Source organism: Acinonyx jubatus, chromosome X (assembly GCF_027475565.1).
Source record: "Acinonyx jubatus isolate Ajub_Pintada_27869175 chromosome X, VMU_Ajub_asm_v1.0, whole genome shotgun sequence".
In the NCBI taxonomy this organism is placed as follows: Eukaryota; Metazoa; Chordata; class Mammalia; order Carnivora; family Felidae; genus Acinonyx; species Acinonyx jubatus.
Genome location: NC_069389.1, coordinates 58,793,878 through 58,813,181, shown reverse-complemented (window position 1 = coordinate 58,813,181; position 19,304 = coordinate 58,793,878). Strand labels below are relative to the sequence as shown.

The following is a 19,304-nucleotide window of genomic DNA, read 5'->3' as shown; positions in this document are numbered from 1 at the left end:
TTATCAGAAACTTTAAAGAAATAGCTGGGCTTTTTACTCCAATGCATGGATTGACAGTCAACTCCCAATCAGGATTATTGTGACAATTGCTAGTTTACCCTCAACACAAACATATACATGCAATGCACAAAACTGTATATACACAAGCACACATACACACATAGCTCCTCCTCTTATGAAGCTTACCAGGAAATAAAAACACTTGGAAGGAAGTTCCATTATATATTTATGGACAACAACAAGAGAAAGATTTAATCTCCCTGCCTTGATCTCTACTACTCAATCCCACACACACATTTTTTTTCTTTTTTTAAATGTTTATTCATTTTTAAAAGTCAGAGAGACAGAGTGCAAGCAGGGGTGGGGCAGAGAGAGAGGAAGACACAGAATCCAAAGCAGGCTCCAGGCTCTGAGCTGTTAGCACAGAGCCTGACAGGGGGTCTTGAACTCATGAACCATGAAATCATGACCTGAGCCAAAGTTGGTCGCTTAACTGACTGAGCCACCCAGGTGCCTCCTCACACACACATTTTTAGGTCATCTTTTGAGGAGCCCTTACAGTTTGTCTTTTCCGGGCAAGCTGGAGAAGTATGGCCTGAATCTAGAATGAAAATACATCTTGGTTTGCCTGGGACAAACATAATTTATGCCTGTTGTCCCAGCATAATAGTAGTAGTGTCTCCTTTCATTCTCAAAAGTATCCCAGTTTGGATAATAAATTATCTGATAGCCCTACCTAAACCTTTTTTCACCCTGGGTCCTGGCTGAGCCACCAGGGATGGGCCCATCACTTCAGGCCTGGGCCTAGTGTCTTCCTGGGAAAATAGCTTGTTCTTTAACCATGCTTAACTTTACAATTCTATCACTGGAGATTCTTTTTAGTGTTCTAACCTTGCATTTAAGCAAAACAGTTTACTAGCCCGTGTCCCAGCGATTAAGGGGAGGCTGGGGTACTTTGCCATTCTAGTTGGCCTCATGGTAGACATTAACCTTCCTGCTTTTGTTCTTACCCCATTTAATTCCCCTGATATGTTCTTTCTGCTTATAATCCTGGACACCCTAACTTTATTTTTCTCCTTTTCCTTCTGTTTGTGCTTCCCAAAACATTAGGTTCTAATGACTTCAGACTCTCTCTGGAGCAAATTACACCCCATGCCACCACCACCCACCCTACATTAGATTTAGAGATCCTTGGAATAAAAAGAAATGTCAAAAGGAAAGTGAGAGAGGAGAGGTAGAGGAAAAGAAAGGGAGGGAGGGAAAGAGAGAGATAAATTCAACCTCATTTAGACTCCATGACTAATTTTCATTAGGTCTTATACACAATTTCTTTTAGCCTAAGGGAATGGGAGCTAGTGACTATTTTTGTGGCTGGATTAACTGTGTTTTGAAAAAATCTGAAAACTCTGTCAGCTCTTTGCAAACATGGCTATAAATATATTGTGCAGAACCGATTCATAATGCTATTCACAGAGCAACTGGACAAGGATCCATGCTCTCCAGACATGTGGATAACACATACTGCAGCTTGAATTTTGGCAGCAGCTGTGTTAATCTGCAAATAAGGGGAAGCAGGGAAGAGGCCCCAACAAGAGCAAAAGGGACATTATTAGTATGAAGTGGGGAGATTTATGTACATGGCCTTTCTTAGATCCTGAGAAAACTGAATAGTCTGGGGAGAAGCTGGGGGGTATGGTATGCTCACCTGTGAAGCTATGGAGCTGTACATATATGTACACATGCACATAAATACATATACATCTGCCTGTGTGTGGGTATGTGTGTGATACAAAGAAAAAGGGGCTATCCATGTAGATAAATGTGTATGTGTATGCCTATGAATGTGTGTCCTTTTTATTGTCTACATCATGAGTTCAAGCTTTAGGTCAGATTATGTGTATAATTTTGTACACATAAGTGGTTACTTACACATATGTGTATCATTGGTGATGCCTCAATCCAGCTATACATGCATGAGAACATGTTCAAATCTACAGATAAACTTATATCCCTAGTAGACATGATGATAATTTATATATAAGGCTCAAACCAGTTTTCAAAATATTGTCACATATTAGTCAGTCAGAGAAATACAAATATTATGTGACTTCACTCACATGAGTACTTTAAGAGACAAAACAGATGAACATAAGGGAAGGGAAACAAAAATAATATAAAAACAGGGAGGGGGAAAACATAAGAGACTCTTAAATATGGAGAACAAACAGAGGGTTACTGAAGGGGTTGTGGGAGGAGGGATGGGCTAAATCGGTAAGGGACATTAAGGAATCTACTCCTGAAATCATTGTTACACTATATGCTAACTAATTTGGATATAAATTTAAAAAAAAATAAAATGTTGTCACATCCATCCTTTCATTTGAGCCTTATTACAAGACTGTGAGATAGAGATTATTACTCCTTCCTTGCATTTTACAGATAAAGAAAGTGAGGCTCAGAAAGGCCAAGTGATTTGGCCAAGGTTTCAGATTAGGTAAACAGCAAATCCAAGATTCTAATTCTGGTCTATCTTATGTTAGACCCCATGCCTGAGCCTACCACACAGCCCAGAAAGAAATGAGGCAAGGGAGATTTGAACTCCAGGGTCTACTTTATGATCTCCCATTCCAAGGCCAGATTTTCTATTAGTGCTAAAACAAATTCCATGAAAAATAAAGAGGGCCTCAGGGCAAGTGTTATTCTCTGTTGAGCCATGGTCTGGAGAGTAGTATGCAGGTTGCTGGTCCTGGCTAGAGATATTAGCCAAGTTCACTCATGGGACACAGATGAGCCATGGTCTTGTTGAGCAGATGTTCACTGGTGATACTCTGGAGCCCATTAGGAGTACTTTCTGGAGTTAGGAGCTGGGAAAATAGGTTTGTTCCCTCTCTATTCTCTGCTCTAGCTATCTGTCTTCCTCATCCTAAAAACCACAGGCTCCCAACATCTGATATGATTCATTCTACCTGAGCCTTTCATGTTTGAGACATCCTATGAGGAGGGCAGGTAGCACCAGTCTGGCTAGGCCTGAATGTGAATGGTGCCATCCCAGGGCACAACAGAAAATAAATCCATCTGGGGTTCTGCTGGCCTCCCTTACTCTGGCCACTAGGTCCCTCTAGCTTGTTGGACTATAGATATAAGGAAAACTTGCTTTTGACTAGTAGGCAAAATCTAGGTCAAGGCAAAAAAACACTGTGACTCTTGGAACACACAGTGTTCTGTTGTTTACCATTTCGCTACTTAGAACCTGGTCAAGGCAATGGAGATGATGATAATGTCTCCAAGGTTTCAGGATCACTGATTTGAAGACCTTGGAGAAGTCAGGGTTCAGGGGAAGAGGGATGGTCTCCTAGTCATCTCAAGGCAGGAGGTCTTCATCATTCTTCTGCTGTACTATGATTATGCTCAGTCATTCCAACTGGGCACGAGAATTTTAACCTGACAACATTCAGAGATTCTTGCAGGGGCCCCCACTGGGACTTCCAGGCATTTATCCTCCTCTCCTACTAGCTCCAAAAGATAAGCCTTCCTTCCAAGTAACAGGATGGGAGGTCCCAACTGGCACGAGGTCACAGGGCTTGGGAGGATCTTGGCAAGCTCTTAGAAGGTGGGACACAGAGCACCCTGTTGTAGATGGAGTTATCCAGGTTTCAAAACTGTTGCATGTGGATGTGTAGACCACGCACAGGCATTGGTTTCCTAAGAACTCAGGGAGGAGCTTATAGATGTAACAAGTGCAGGATTACCCAACATGTGGACAAAGTTATGAGTTTAGGGCACCAGTGAAGCAGGGCCACCCCCAAATGAGAAAAGTATAGATTTAATGAATTGTTTCAGAAGTTGGCATTTGGAAAAATAGTTTTTAAGGCCTTTAAAGATCTCAATCTGGTCTTGAGGATGGCCCACAGCAGAGTAGCCCAAATGGTACCCTGATAAGGTAAGTTTACCCCCCAGAATTCCTGACTGAGTAATGCTAAGCTCCCTTGGGCTCACCTGGGGTTACACTAGCCTACTAGTGAGATAATAAGAATATCAAATGGTTATACAGCACTTACCACGTGCCAGATGCTCTTCCTAGCTATATATAACTCATTTAACAACCCTATACAGTAAGTAATCTTACTATCCGCCTCTTACAAATGAGGAGATAGCAGCACAGAGAGGTTAAGTGGCCTGACTAAGGACCTGGCTAAGTGGTGAAGCCAGGATTTACTCAGGCAGTTTGGCTCCACTTTAGTGCTCACTCAAGAAGGCTCCATGAAAGGAGAATTCTCAGTTGTATTTCACCCTTAAGACACAACCACCTTTTTAAAGATAAAGCCAAGATCTTAGGAAAGGGGTCTTAAAGTGGAGAATATTCAGGAAATATTTCTAGGCATCTTGACTCAGCATATCATAATCAATCCCACCAAATTTCTGCTTTGCATTGAGGTACTTGTTCACTTGTGCATGCATGCTCTCTTTGCCCCTCTTGGATGGAATTCTCCGAGGAGACAGGATGGACAACACAGGATAGCTATCCTTTCCAAAATTCATCGTTTCTTAAATCTGTGAGGAATTGTTTTCCATTTTCATCAGAGAAGTTGTTTTCTTACTACCTTACCATTCCCCATCACCTTGCCAGGAAGCACCCCAAGGCCTCTTTGGTTTATATAAGTCACTAGTTATAAGCACTAAGTCTCTGGGAGGTCCAGCCTTCTCATTGCATTAGTGAAGAACTTGGGGCCAAGAAAAAAGAAAGGGACTTATCAGGGTCACAAAGACAGTAAACAGAGCTAAAAGCAGAACCCAGGTCTCCTGATTCCCAATCCAATACCTTTCTTGATCCCAACCAGCAAGTTAGTGAGGCCCAGATCCTTCCTTCCATGACATTAATTTCCAACTCCCTTAACTTTTTGCTTCCCAATTGTTTGTTTGTTTTTCATCATACCACACTTCTTCTTATCCACACACTTAAACTTCAGGCTGCTATCAAATTTAGGGAAAGCTCTATTCTAGCTTTCAGGGAGCTCCTAGTATCCATTCCCATTGACCATGGAACTGGAATACCTGGGTTCTAGCCTCACCTCTGCTAAATATTAAGTGTATGACCTTAGGCCACTCACTTACTCTCAGTGTGTTTTCCATTTTCTGCAACTATAAAATGGGAATATAAGTCTCTACACAACGCTTCCCTGTTGTGAAATTTTCCCCAACTAAATATGAACCACACTGACTTTCCATTTTCCAGAACCCCTCAACATAGCACTTGTGATCAGAGATGGTGGCACATGATGAGATTCAACTAAGTATTTTATTTCATAACTGTCTCTGTTGCAAGGATAGACATCAACTAAGATATAAATTACAATGTGCACATACAGAAGGGATTGTCACCACTCAGTAGTCTTCCCTTTTCCTAGGGTTCACAGTATAAGGGTAAGGAGCTGAGAGCTGTTGCCATCTCTTCTCTCCTGTCCTTTATTCCTCCCCTCGGACCTCAGAAAAAGTGCCTGGGCTGCTGACATGGAAAAGCGGGTGGTGTAGGTTGGGCAGGCTATGCTACAAGCCAGTTGCAGGCGCCTCATTCCGTGGCCCAATGCCCAGACATCCTCCCACCCCATGCTCTTCTCCAAATGTCCTCAGTATCTTCCTCTCCTCCTACCCCTCTACTCCACCCTGTCTTCTGGGTCAGGGCCTAATGGGGAAAAGTGACTCACTGGACTCTCAGAGGGCAAAGACCCAGACTCTGAGCAACAACCAAAGTGTCTAATTCTCAACACTCATCCTGCAACTACCCAATTCATAGGTACCTCTTCACTTAGCTAAATCCCATTTTGAGTTACAACTCTTCCAGCAAACCTTCCTTGATTCCTCTTGAATCCTCACACTCATCTCTCCTTTTCCACATCACCACACAAAAATTGCACTCAATTTTATATATACACATGTTTTTACTACTTAAAAACAATCTGCAATTGTTTGGTATGTTATATCTTTGCAAAGAAATTATAAACTTCTTGAGGGACACTTTTCCTTCTCTGGCTTATCCAATGTCTAGCCTTGCACATAATAAGCACTTATTGACTTGAATTGAACCAACGTTAATTGAATTGGAGGTAAAGGGTATGGGGAGGGCTTGTGAGCATGAAAAAAAATAACACTTGTTGAACAAAATATGTGCTGACTATATGCTACATATTTTGTATGCCTCATCTCATTTAATCTCCATACCAATAATGAAAGATGTTATTATTATCCCTATTTTATGCATGAGAAAGTTCAGATTTCAACAAGTTAAAACCTTTGTCACAGCCAGCCATGTGGTAACTAATTGAATATAGTGCTGTTTGATTCAAAAGCCCATATTCAAAGATTAGTAATAGTTTTAATGCCTATTAGCAAAGTGTTGATTAAGTAAATTATGATATACCCATATAATGGAATACGGTGCAGTTATAAAAAAGGAGTGTGAGCTTATGTATTTAATGCATAATAATATCCAAGATATATTTTAAAGTATAAAATGCAAGGTGGAAGATAATATGAAATATGGGCTACCATTTGTGCTTTAGAAATAGAATGTGTAGGCACACACACAACACACACACACACACCACACAATTGCTTGTACATAAACAGAATATCTCTGGAAGGACACACTAGACAACACTGGTGGCCTCTAGGGAGGGGACAAGGTAACTGGGAGACAGGGGTTGGAGAGAGACTTTACAGTGTTGTACCTCTTGGATTTTGTTTCATATTAAATAAATAAATCACATTTGTTAAAACACAATACAATCTACACAAAGTAATGCCTGGGGATTGACTTTGGAAAAATTCAGGGAGAGAAGAAGGGGCAGTACGACAGTGAATTGGATTGAGGACCCCCTAAGGTGACAAAAACCCCATCCTTTGCACCTATTTCCCAAACCCTCTTACAAACCAATCTCCACTATAATCATCTGACTATAATGTTGATTGAGGTCACATCTTTCCAGAACTCCGTTCTCTACTTACAAAATAGGCACCAGATGGGGTAGGATGAGGTGGTCTGTAAAATGCCTTCTAGCTCAGACATTTAAATAACCAAAAATCGGGGCGCCTGGGTAGCTCAGTCAGTTAGATGTCTGACTTCAGCTTAGGTCATGATCTCACGGTTTGTAAGTTGGAGCCCTGCATCCAGCTCTGAGCTGACAGCTCAGAGCCTGGAGCCTGCTTTGGATTCTGTGTCTCCCTCTCTCTCTCTGCCCCCTCAACCACTCGCACTCTGTCTCTCTCCCTCCCTCTCCCTCTCAAAAATAAATAAACATTAAAAAAAAAAACCACAAATCAAGATGATTAATCCTACTGTATTGAAATCTTAGTCTCAAAGAAAGACTTGAAGATTGTGTTTTGTTGTTTGTAACAAAAAATAGAAACATTTCCATTCTGATTTGCCTACTAAATGGTCTTAATGGAAGCTCCCTAAGGGTCACTAAAATGCTTGTTCAAAACTACTATTGCAGTCTCCAAGCCTCTGGCCTTCTGCGTCCTCTGTTCTCCAGGGCTATCCTGTTTAGAACACAAGGAAATTGGCCCACTCCAAAACTGAATACAAAAGAGCAAGGCCCCTTCTACACTTAATATCCCCTGGCCCAGACCTTCTGACCCTAAATATCCCTTTCCTTCTTCCTTACTACCTGCAGGAGAACAGAGGCTCTGTAAGAGACCCTCGGGAGGAAGTGACGCCTTAACTTCACCCACCACTCAACCCACCCACCCCCCAATCCCTAGCAACTCCTCCTAAAAAACTCAGTCCTTGACTTGTAGGGAGGTTTGTGAGCTCCTGCCAAGAGCTGTAAATATTTTAACATGTCTTGTTTCCTTGAATGTATATGACCTGGGATATGGCCCCTCCTTTCTCAGGGCTCTTAGAGAACTGAGGAACAAAGAAAACACAGCCAGTCCTTAGATACAGGACACCCAGATCAAGTTGCAGAATAATACAGAGGGGATATGAGAAAGAGATTGAATGGGGAGGTGGAAGGTGGGGAAGAGGGTTGATTCTCCTTACAGAAACATTTAAAGAAAGGTATAGCAACTCAATTTCTAAGGGCTAGAACAGGTCACTGGATAATAAGAATAAAAATAGCACCAATTCCTTCACAATTTACAAAGACCTTTCATATACATAATTCCATTGGATCCTTCATAGACCTATAAAATACTGTTGGTTTCATTGTGCAGATGAGAACACTGAAGACGTGGAAGTTTATATGACTTGTTCAAGTCTAACCAATTAAGAAGAGACCATTTCTCTAGCCCTTTTTGTACCCAAGGATCATGACTCTGGGTAGAGTGAGATGGGTAGTTAGAGGAGTATGCCATATATCAGAAGACTGTCAAACTTTTGTCTATTAAACCTTTTCTTGGTCATCTTTTTTATCCATTAGTCAAAAGGATGCCCTGAGGCTACAGGAATGGAAAGCTTGGCAGCAGTCCCCTTGGTAGCTGCCTATTCCCATCTTTACTATGTATTAGGTGATATTTAAAAGCAGGAATTCTGGACTCAGATTCTCTGTGTTCAAATCCTGGCTCTGCCATTTCTTGACATATGAGCTTAAGCAAGTTAGTTAACTTCTGTGCCTGTGTCTTTTTATCTACAAAGTGGAGAAAATAATGGTACCTATTTCCTAGTGTTGTTGAGAATTAAAATGAGCTGGTACACGTAAAGAGCTTAATATAATGCCTGGCACAAATTTACTTGCTAAATACTAAATAAATGTTAATAATAATAATAGTAAGTAGCAGGGTGGGCTTATAGAGAGTCATCTCCATACTTTTACCCAGTCACCTTGGGATTAGTGGCAATCCCACATGAAGAGTATGAATGGTAAATAGACAAAGAGCTCTTTTCTTTGTGAGAAGCTCAGTGACCTGAACAAATGACTGAACCTGTGATCTCAGCCTCATAGGTGTATGTTCTAAGAAACTGTGCTAATTGGCCCAGACAGACATCACATGCCAAGATATACACACATACACATATGTCTGGACATATGAGTTCATGCACATACCCTTTCAGCCTGGATAAGAGGCTGATCTCTGTGGGTGGGTAGATCCACAAGGTAAATTGAGCAAAAAGATTGTGTAGGGACTGCTTGTTTAGCGACATTTTCCTTCCTCTTTTCCCTTCAGCTACATAGAAGCAGGGAAGCAACTAACCTGGAAGCTTTACTTCCTCTCTTTCTACCATCACTGAAGGCACTTTTAACTCTAGTTAGGACCTAGTGTCTGTCTCCTCCCTTCTCTGACTCCTCTACAACCAATTCTGTAGTATTTTTCAGCAAGAAGAGAGATGATGAGACTCAAAATGGAATGAAGACTTCTGTTATTCAAGAACCACCGAAGCTGTTGAAAACCAATCTGAAATCTCTGAAGGTTCAGTTGCCCCAGAACAAGGAAAGTAAGGATTTGAAGACAAAGGGGTACAACTGACCAGGACATTTGTTGAATATAATTGGGTAAGACTTGCTACAATACTATCTCCTTGTTTGGGGTCCTGGGGCTATGAAAAGGAGTGTGGAAATGACAAAAGAGAGTTCATGGTAGCTATCTTATTACAAAAATCCAGAGCTAATGGCTTCCACACTCTTGACTGCTACATAGAAAGTCACCTTTCCCCCAGAAAGTGAAGAGTAAGAGAGGGAAGAAAAGGGAAAAAGGAAGAGATGCCTCTGTGGGGTATGTAGAAATGGGCCAAGATCCATGCTGGAGTTGGGCCTCTATCACATCTTGAACTCCAGTTATTCCATTAATTGAGCAAGAGAAAGAAAGAGAATAGAGATAACAATACTGGGAGGAAAGGGGATGGCATATCTAACAAAGGTGGTACAAATGCACCATGAAAATAGGAGGATCCTAGAAAATATGGTTGGGACAGCCAATTTCATCCACTCTTCTCCTGTCAACCCCAGAAACTGGAGCAAAGTAGAAGATAGAGATAGGCAAGACTACCAGGGTGAAGACACATGTACTTCCTCAAGCCACCCACACAGGCCACATTCCCCACCACAAATAGGTGCCAGATGATTTCATATTACTAACCACAGCACCCTCCTTCAAGGTAGGTAATTAAATGTTCTTGGGCTTCGTCCTCTATCATCCCTAAAATGAGAGAGGGCTGGAGTGTTCTAAACCCGCTTCCCAGTAACCTTTGAGTACGGAGAGTGATGCAGGATAAGGGGAGGGATGGAAACAGAAAGGAACTTATAATAAATGTTTCCAAGTTCCAGTGTTGGGGAGTTACAAAGTGGTACAGGACAAGAGATACAGCCCAGGCTAGCCATATTCTCTCCATCACTCTCACCTAACAAGTTGTTCAGTCTGGGCCCTTTGTGCTAATCTCCCATAACCCCTACAGAAGTCTCTGTTATGTTAAACCTGATTCCATAAACAGATGGGAAAATAATTTTTTTCATCATCCATGGCTTCAGGTGAGGCATATGGTGTGTGTGTGTGTGTGTGTGTGTGTGTGTGTGTGTATTACAAATAAAGCCTTTTCTCTAAGGTTTACTCGTTGACTCCCAAGTGAGACAGTTCCAAGGCAAGAAAGTCCACTCCATCTTTTACACAATCTGAAAAGAGTAAATGATTCCTTCTTTTAAAAAGACAAAACAAAAATATGCTGGTGGTAAAAGCAGCACACCGTCTTGGGAAACTGATCTGTTCAAAAAGTTGAGATGGCATCCTTTACATATTTCTGCAAATGTTGACAGTCCAGCTGCTTGTTTACTCTTTGTGGCACTGGAGGAAATGTTTCCAGTGACAAGTAAGTATAAATTTAGGGGAAAATGAGAGAGAGCTCTCTGCATGCTACTTCAGTAGCCACACTCTCAGCTAAGCCCTGAATGAAAGTGAAGTTGACCAGGGATACCCAATAGGGCCTCCTCTAGGATTGAAACAGCAGTCCTCATACCCAACCCCATACCCATACCCAACCACAGTGGGACCCAGGCAGTAGCCCTAAGCCAGCTATAAAGATTCTCTGTCTGAAGCCCCCTGAAGGAAACCACTATGTCACATTTAAAATCTTGGTTTACTCTTCTACCCTGAAGTAACAGCAAATCAAGGTCGTACTAACCATTATTTCTGAGAAATAAGAGTGAGCTGTGGGAAATTAAGTTTCTGGAGAAGGGTCCAAGCTGAAGCTTAAGTAAATGCTTATAGTTTAATGATTTTAGGAACAGGCTCAAATACTGGAAACAGCAGCATACAGACCTACTACTACTAGCCTACTAGCCTGCAGCAAGCCAAGTTGAGGGAATTCTCTTGGGGCTCCAGTTCCATGCTAAGCAGGGCATTCTGGGAGAAGCAGTTGTATATCCAGAGTTGCCTTTACACACTGATAAAAAGTAGTGGATCTTTTCAACCACAATGGTGTATATATAAGCAGTCCTATAATCTTTTAATTCATATGACATGGGAAAATAATATCTACATGGTTTTTCATTGTTTTCCCAATTGCCTCTTAACCTTGTCTGCATCTTCATTCAGGCAGATAGATTAACAAATTTCCATTTTGTCTGAATGAGTCAAAATGTATGTCAAGTGAATAGTAAAGAATAAAATATAACATAATTCTAGAAGGATAGAACGGCAGAGCTATAAAGTTCATCTACTCAAACCTTCTCATCTTACAGATAGGTAAATTGAAGTACAGAGAGGTAAAGTACCTGCTCAAAGCCACAGAGCAAGTCAGGGGCACAAGTTGTCTAACTCTTAGTCACTGTCTAGCTGGTATTACTGAGATCACCAGCCCTTTAGTGTCCAGATTTATATTTAGAATGAGCATTTGAGGCCACTGGACAGTGAGCCAGGGATCCAGCCTCAACCAGCTACTCCAGCTAAAACAAGCATCCCCCTGGTTGTCTTCCAAATATCCCAACCTCTTCTCCTCATCCCTTCCAGTATGAGTCAAGGTCCTAGGTTTGGACCCAGTTTATTGGAAAGAAGACAGAAGAGTCACTTGAAGGATGCCTGGCCAATGACCCTGTGGCCCAAAGCTCCTTTGCAGGCTCTAAGCCAACCTGGTCAAGATTATCTGGACAGTAGGCAAAACCTTCAGCCAAAGACAAGATCCTGGCAGACTTGCTCAAAAAATACCTGCTTCCTAAATTAAGCAATTTACTGGTCAGCCCAATGAGACATTGAACGAAGCAATGAGAGAAAGATAGCTTAACTTACCTTTGACCCCACCCATCCTTGGGACTCTCTGCCCAAATGCATAGTGTACCCATTTTCCCCATGCCTAGAAAATTCTGTCTCCATTAGAGTGATCCATGAGTCTGAACAATCTTGAGCCCAGTAGTAAATTCTCCTGACCCTTGTCCCTTTCCATGGATGGTGAGAGCCCTAGCCCCAATCCTCCAACCTAGGAGCCTACAAGGGACATGCTTATGAACTGCCCAATAAAAGATACCTCCCATCATATTTTATGGCTCAGTGGTAGACTGGCAGTACAGGTGGAAAGTGCAGACTAATGGGTTTACTCTGAAACACATTTAAAAAGACCTAAGCTTTGAGCCACTGTTAACAACTCTGGCTTGGTCTACCTTGTCCCCTGGATCCCCAATCCTAAGCCTGCCTCAGCTCTAACCCACTTGGGGTTCCAATAATGACTTGGGGCTTGTAACCAATGTTACCTTGTTCCTCTTTACCCTCTTCCCTCCAAAAGTCTCTCCTCTAAACCCAGGAAGCCATGCTATACTTTCCACCAAATTGTCTGGCTTCCCTGTCTTGTCTGCTGCTTGGTCTGGGCAGGAGGACTCCCAAATTTCCCACCAGCTCTGCAAAAAGTATAGACTCATTTCTCTCCTGATCTTTTCCTTTTCCCCTAAATCAGACCTTGGTCACTTGCCTCCATCACAGGAACCTATTGCCTGCCATTCTTCCCAGGCATAAGACCCAGGGTAAGTTGGTTTCCCTTTAAAAACAGGTGAAGGCATAAGATAAACTGCTAGTGTCACCACAGAACTGTACACATCACAGAGTCCACAAAAAGTGTACATTGCATGCTCTAGAATGGCCTGAATTCCACTTTCCTTCTACTCTCCATGGTTTTTTTTCCCATGCCGAGACCTCTCTGATGTGTAGTTAGCTCCCACAGATCAAAACTACCTTCCTCTGGGGCTCCCTCATAACAGTCACAATTATCTGCAGAACCTCAGACTCATAAAGCCAATCAGCAGCAGATTTAGGACTGTGAAGATATTAGGCTTAGCCAAAGAGAATCTGGGCTGTGTGGTGCCTCCATAAATTCATAGATTTTTAGAGATGAAAAGCATGTCAGACATTAATGGAAATGGAGAGTGCACCAACCTCCTTGACTATAGGAGTATATGTTCCAAGTTCCCCAGAATGGCTATTAGGCAAATACTGGCTGGTAAACATTTTAGCAAGCTTCTACTGGCTTCTTCTATCCCTTGAGACACTAGTGCTGTGACATAGGTTGCTGGGAAATGTTGAGTAAACTGCAGAAAGCGTGTGGAGGCAGAGACACATTTGTAATCTCAGGATCTGAATGGTTGCTTGGGAAAGCTGAGGGGCCAAAGAAAGTTAGTGCTAAGGATGAGATTTTCTAGGAGCTCAAGAATGTGGTGGGGTGTTCTTGACCTCTTCAAAATAAAAACTGAGGAGTTCCCAAGAGTATTCAGTATCAAAAACAACTTTCATGAATTCAAGATGCACCACAGCAAAGACCTAAGCCAAAGTATTCTGAGACCCTGGGGACATACCAAATTCCTTTCTGTCCCTTCTTGACCTGTACTCACCATAATTTAAACCAGTAAACCTACCCCTTCAATGGACCTAGTCTGTGTCAGAGTACACACCAGCCACAGCTCTGCACAGCCCAGTGCACCCCCCCCTTCCCAGCTGCACTGTGAGGTCTTGACCGGAAAGTCCCAGCCAGCCCTCCCCCTGAGTCCCCTATGATCACCTACTTTGAAGTTTGTTCCCCAGCAGTAAACCTCTTCCTGGTAAAGTAGTGATTTTCCCAAGTTTTATTACACACTCCAAAGGGCCCAGCTCCAAGCCTGCTCACAGGACATGAATGCCAGGGTCTAGCTTCAGCCCATCCCCCACTACCTCCCATGAAGTTTCACCCAGACTTTGCCACTGACTCTGAAGGCCAACAGCCTGCCTTTAACCACAGGGCAATGCTCAGCAGGTGCCCTCCTAGGTAACCTAGACAACAGCAAAAGGCCCTACCCTGGCTGCCTTCCCAGGAGCCCCTGAACTGAATCAAAGCAAGGAAAAGGTATTCCCAGGGGTAAATGTGGCAGTGACCTTCTTTCCAGTTGTTCCACACAGTCCAGGGACCCCCTACTTTCAAGCATCAATGTGGCCTGGTAGTCTCCACCCTGGACAGCCATTGATACACAGTCTAACTTTCAAGTGGGGCCCACACTGTGCGGTGCCAATAGGTCACAAGAGGTACCAATAGCTCCAAACCTCTTCTTCAAAGGCAGCCCAATGAAGCTGCAAACAAACAAACAAACAAAACAAAACAATGACAAAACAAAGAACAACAACAACAAAAAGATGGGTCCTTGGTTCAGAGTGGTAGGAGAAGCTGTCCAAACGCCCAGGGAATCCACCAGTGAATGCCCTAGAATTCAAGGTTTCTATGTTCAATAAATAATCCCGAGGCCCCCCCAGAGGGCAGCAGAAGTACATGTTATGGTGGCGAGAAGACGCCTGCCTGTGAGCGAGAAGCTCACCTGCCTGTGAGCAGGCACGGAGATATGGTGGGGAACCCTTCAGCCCCAGGGCAACACTATGAAAAACCACCTATTCTGAGTGGCAAACTTTGGGCAAGTCTAGTGGAGCTGTCCCTAGGAGACACAAGAAGGAGCGAGCCTTGAGGGAGAGGGCATCCCAAATCCTTCACTCCTTCCCTAGACTCCTCATCAGAACTGCTGAGAGGGCAATGTCATTGGCTTTCTGAGAAAACAGGATGGCTCCTCTGACTTCACCAGCCCACAGGCAGATTCAATGCGAGGAGAATGCAAACTTGCAGTCTTGCGGCCGCTGGGCCTAGAAAGCTAAGGCTATGCTCCCTGGCCCTGCTTGTGTTAGGGAAGAAGACCATGTCAGCCCCAAGCGAAAGCCAGAGAGGTGAAGGCCAGCATTTCCGCTAAGGCCGAAACAGGCATCCCGCGGAGAGTGGAGAGACTCAGAGTGCCAGGGAGAGCAAGGCTCAGGTTGGGGGAGGCGTGGAGTGAGTCTCAGGGCCCAGCCTGCCAGTCGCCTTACAATTCTCTGGCAGGAGACGTTGGAGATCGCCTCTCTGCTTGCTTTGGGGTTCAGCTCAGAGGGCACGGAGATATGCTGGATTCCTCAGAGTGACAGAGGATGGCCTGACCTGGCTGGGCCATAACCACCACTGGAAAAGAGACGTGCGTGCACACCCCACCCACACTCCCCCCCTCCCTTTCTGTCTCCAGCAGACACACACGCCTGGTTGTGTTTGACTCCGCTCAGTCACCAGTATTCCTAAAGTGTTTTTGACAGAAAACACCTCGGCTCCCGGTACGGGAACAGGGGCTGCTGCGAAGATCTGCAGTACAGTATTCTCTCAAAGCCCTCCCTGCCTCCCAACTCTCTCCTGTCTCCGTGACTTCCCCCTCCAAAAAAATCTGCAAATATTTTCTCTCACTACACATGGTCAGCATATTAAAAGAAAAAAAAAGTGCGTCTGGATTTGTCCCAGGGCAAAAAAGTTCATTCCTTGCATGTGATCAATGAATATCCCAGGTCCCACCAAAGGGACGTCTTGTGCCTAGTCTCCAACAGCTTAGGGTGCCCAGAGCCCCGCAACTTGCGCCTTAGCAGCGCCGTGGGCAAGGGACAAGGGGGAGGAGTAGAAGAGGAAAGCTGAAGGGGCGCCTACGACTGTGAGGTCAGGGGTCAGCAGCAGTGGGAGCAGAGGACACCCTTGTCCAAATGCCAGGAGGGGTGCGCGGGGCCACTCACCTGCTTGGAACTCTACTTGGCGATTTTTCTCTCTTTCCTCCTGCAGCAGCATGGAGTAGAGGATCCCAAAAGAGTTCTGGATGCCAAAGATGGATCCGTTGCACCAGGTGGCAGCGAAGACCACCATCCAGCCGAAACCACCTTCGGGGGGCTGGAAGCCTCGAGCGGTGCCGCGGGTCTCCACGGCGGGCGTGGACTTGGGTTCATGCACTGGCTCGGGCTCAAATTCCAACTCCGGCAGGGGAGCAGGGTCCGGTAGGGGTTGTGGCTCCGGCTGTGGCTCCGGCTGTGGCTCCGGCTGCGGTTCTGGTGGGGGCACTGGCACCGGCTCAGGCTCTAGCTCTGGCTCGGCGCTTCCCACCCACTCCTGCTGTTTTTGGTCTGCCTCCCGCCAGGGCCCCTTGGCTTCCTTGCTCGCCAGGCTTTGCAGCGCCATCTCGGCAGGGGGACTGTGGCTGCTCAGGCGAGAGGAGCCGCTGTGTGGCTGGTACTTGTTTCTGCCGCCGCCGCCGCTGCTGCTGCTCCTCGGAGCACTGCTGCTGCCGCTGCCTCCTCCTCCCGGCTCCGCGCCCCAGCTGGCCAGCCTGTCCCGCGACAGACGGTCCCTCGAGTCCTCTCCTCCTCCTCCCACGTCCAACCCCCCTTCTGCTCTCCCCATGTCATCTCTCTCCTCCCCCTCCTCTTTTCCCCCCCACCTCTTCCTCCCTCAACAGGCAGCCGCTAGAACCTTGCTCTTCTCCCTAGCCCTTCCTGCTCCCCATACTCGCCCGCGTACTTCAGCCCTGCTCCCTACCTCAACTTCCTTTCAAAACTACTGAATCCTGTCTTCTTTGTCCATATGCCCAATAGAGGGAGAGTTAAAATGGTTTTTCCACAAACTGTCCTGTTTCCCGTGCCTTTTCCACACAGGCTCCAAACAGACATTGATCAACCCAAAATTTCCAGGGAAGCCCCACTGTCTTTTGGTCTCACTCCCTTCTTCCTCACACGCATCCTGGAACTGGAGAGGTCCTGAGGACCCCAGGATGAGACCTGGACTTTGAGAGACTCCACCCTGTCCTCGGGAGTCCCTTTGTCCCCCACTTGAGCTTGAGAAAAGCGACCTAGAGGGGGAAAGCCCAGGCTTCGGACAGATGGTGGGCACAATCTTCTAGAGCCCGGGGTCTCAGCTTCCCACGGTCCTGCACAACCCCTCCCACCCCACCAGTCTCTCCCTGTTCGCCCCCGCCCTTCCCGGCAAATCCCCGGCGGGACGCGAATGGGAGGAGACAGCCCGGCAGCGAAACCCGCCCCTCTGGGCAGTCAATCAGGGTTTTGTTTGCGCCAACCTGGAGCCCAGAGGAGCCATAGAGGGCCGGGTCTGGTTCGGGGGCTGGGCCAGGAAGGGAGGGAGGTGCAGTGGCACCGGAGGGGGCCGGGCCCGGGCAGGGCGGGAGCCTAAGCTCAGCTCAGGCTCCTCCTGGCTCTCCGTCCCTCAGTGGGGAACGAAGAGTCGGGGCCGGGTCAAGACGCCAGTTTGGACAAGCGCGGATCTTCCGGCCCTCAGGACTCTGCGGAGCCACGGGCCAAGGGTGTCTTTCCAGCACCCACAGCCCCTGTCCGCCTACCTGAGGCTTAGAGACGTAGGAATCCCACTGAATGTCCCAGACTAAGGCCCCAGCCCTGCGAGGGTAAGGGGGATTTGGGTATCCAGAGAGCGCATGGATCCCAGGAGGCAAGGATGGGTGATTTGCCCTGTGGGCCGCCTGGCCCCCTGCCAAAGTGCGCTGCTGTGTCCAGCCTCAGTCCTGGGGACCCGTCCCGCGATCCCAGGAAGTTCTGCGTCAGCTGAGGGCCCACGCGTCTTATGCACTGATCATCAGGTCGTAGTGTGGTTACTAAGCTACTCCGGTCTCCACTAGCAGGCCGGCGAGTGCCAAGCGGTTTCTACTCAGCATCTCATTAACCTTCTTGCTGGGTGAAAAGACTATATGCTGGGTGAAAATTCAGCTCATGGCTCTGGCAGATGCAGACGAACGTAGAGTTATTAAGCACGTAAAAGCAGACCGAACTGGGCGGAAGAATAGAGGGGTTTCAAGGAGCTTGCCTGTCATGAAAGTAATCTGTCCAAATTCACGAATCGCGAGAGCCATACTGGTGAGCAGAGCAGGCATTGCTTGAGCGAATAGAGCGCCTTCACTGCCACCTCTTTAGTCAAGAACAAAACCTGAGGCTCAAGGAGGTCAAGGCATTTTTTTTAGCCTAAGGTCATGAAATAAATCAAGTACAAGCTGGAATTCAACGCAGGTCTCCATACATCAAAGCCTCACTTCCTAAGCTTCGCCACAGGAGTCTAGGGCTTGCCTTTTTGGGAGAGGGGCAGAGGCGGGAAGGCAGGATTTGACTGAGCAATCTCAGTAGGTTTCTGGAAGAGGTTGTGGCCTAGATGGACCTTGAATATTGAGAAGGATTTTAACAGTCTGGGGCTAGGGGTCGGGTGTCCCTGCCTAAAAGAGAGAAAGCATAAAGGCATAGAAGGCTTCTACTCATAGAAAGAGGTAAGTGAAAGTTAATCAGGGTTAAAAAGTTAATATGTATGTTACCTTTTCCAGGAAACATTTGCATTTTAATAAAAATTCACAGTGCTTTAGCCATGAGTGACAAATCATGCACATAAGGGGCACTAGTGCTTAAGATATGGTTGTTTTGTTTTTTGGGTTTTTTTGTCAGGGGTGTCACCATAAACAAGACCAAGTATTGCCCGAAGGGGCACTAGCCTTGGTGTCCATTTCCAGGAACCTGAATAAAACCCTGAAAAAGGTTATTTTCAACCTCACATCTATGAATAGATATGGATTCTTGCAGCTCATCTCATACCCTACTGTCTAAATTCAATTTCTTCATTGCTTAAATGGGTTTTTAGATCCCTGGAATGGGGGGTGAGGGTGGGTAATAACACTCATTGAGAATCTCCTGTGAACCTAGCACTATGCTATCCCTCTACATACACTGTCTCATATAATCCTAACAACCTTATAAGATTGGGATGGAGTCTCCTGTGTTATAACTGAGGACACAGAGGCTCTAAGAGGTTAAGTCAGTTGTTTAAGTCTACAAAGCCAGTAAGAGGTAGCACAGGGATCTTTGCTCATTTGTGTGAGCTCCAAGGTATGTGTCCCTCTTAGAAGACAGGATCATGTAACCATCATCCCATCCTTGTAACAACATATGTAATACCTACGATTTTCTCCCCTCTTTAGAAGGTATTTTATAATGGCTAGAGTACTGGCACAAAAAGACCTGGATTCCAATCTTGATTCTAC

The 19,304-nt window shown here is 45.4% G+C and overlaps 1 protein-coding gene across 1 annotated transcript in view; it reads right to left on the bottom strand.

The window, feature by feature from the left end:
* SLC16A2 (solute carrier family 16 member 2) overlaps window positions 1-16,662 on the bottom strand; it is a 137,673-nt gene extending 121,011 nt beyond the window's left edge. The window contains exon 1 of the mRNA XM_027053723.2: window positions 16,003-16,662. Coding sequence (XP_026909524.2) covers window positions 16,003-16,660 — 658 coding nt within the window. The 5' untranslated portion in view covers window positions 16,661-16,662. The remainder of the gene's footprint in view (window positions 1-16,002) is intronic.
* Between the last annotated feature and the right edge of the window lie 2,642 nt (window positions 16,663-19,304).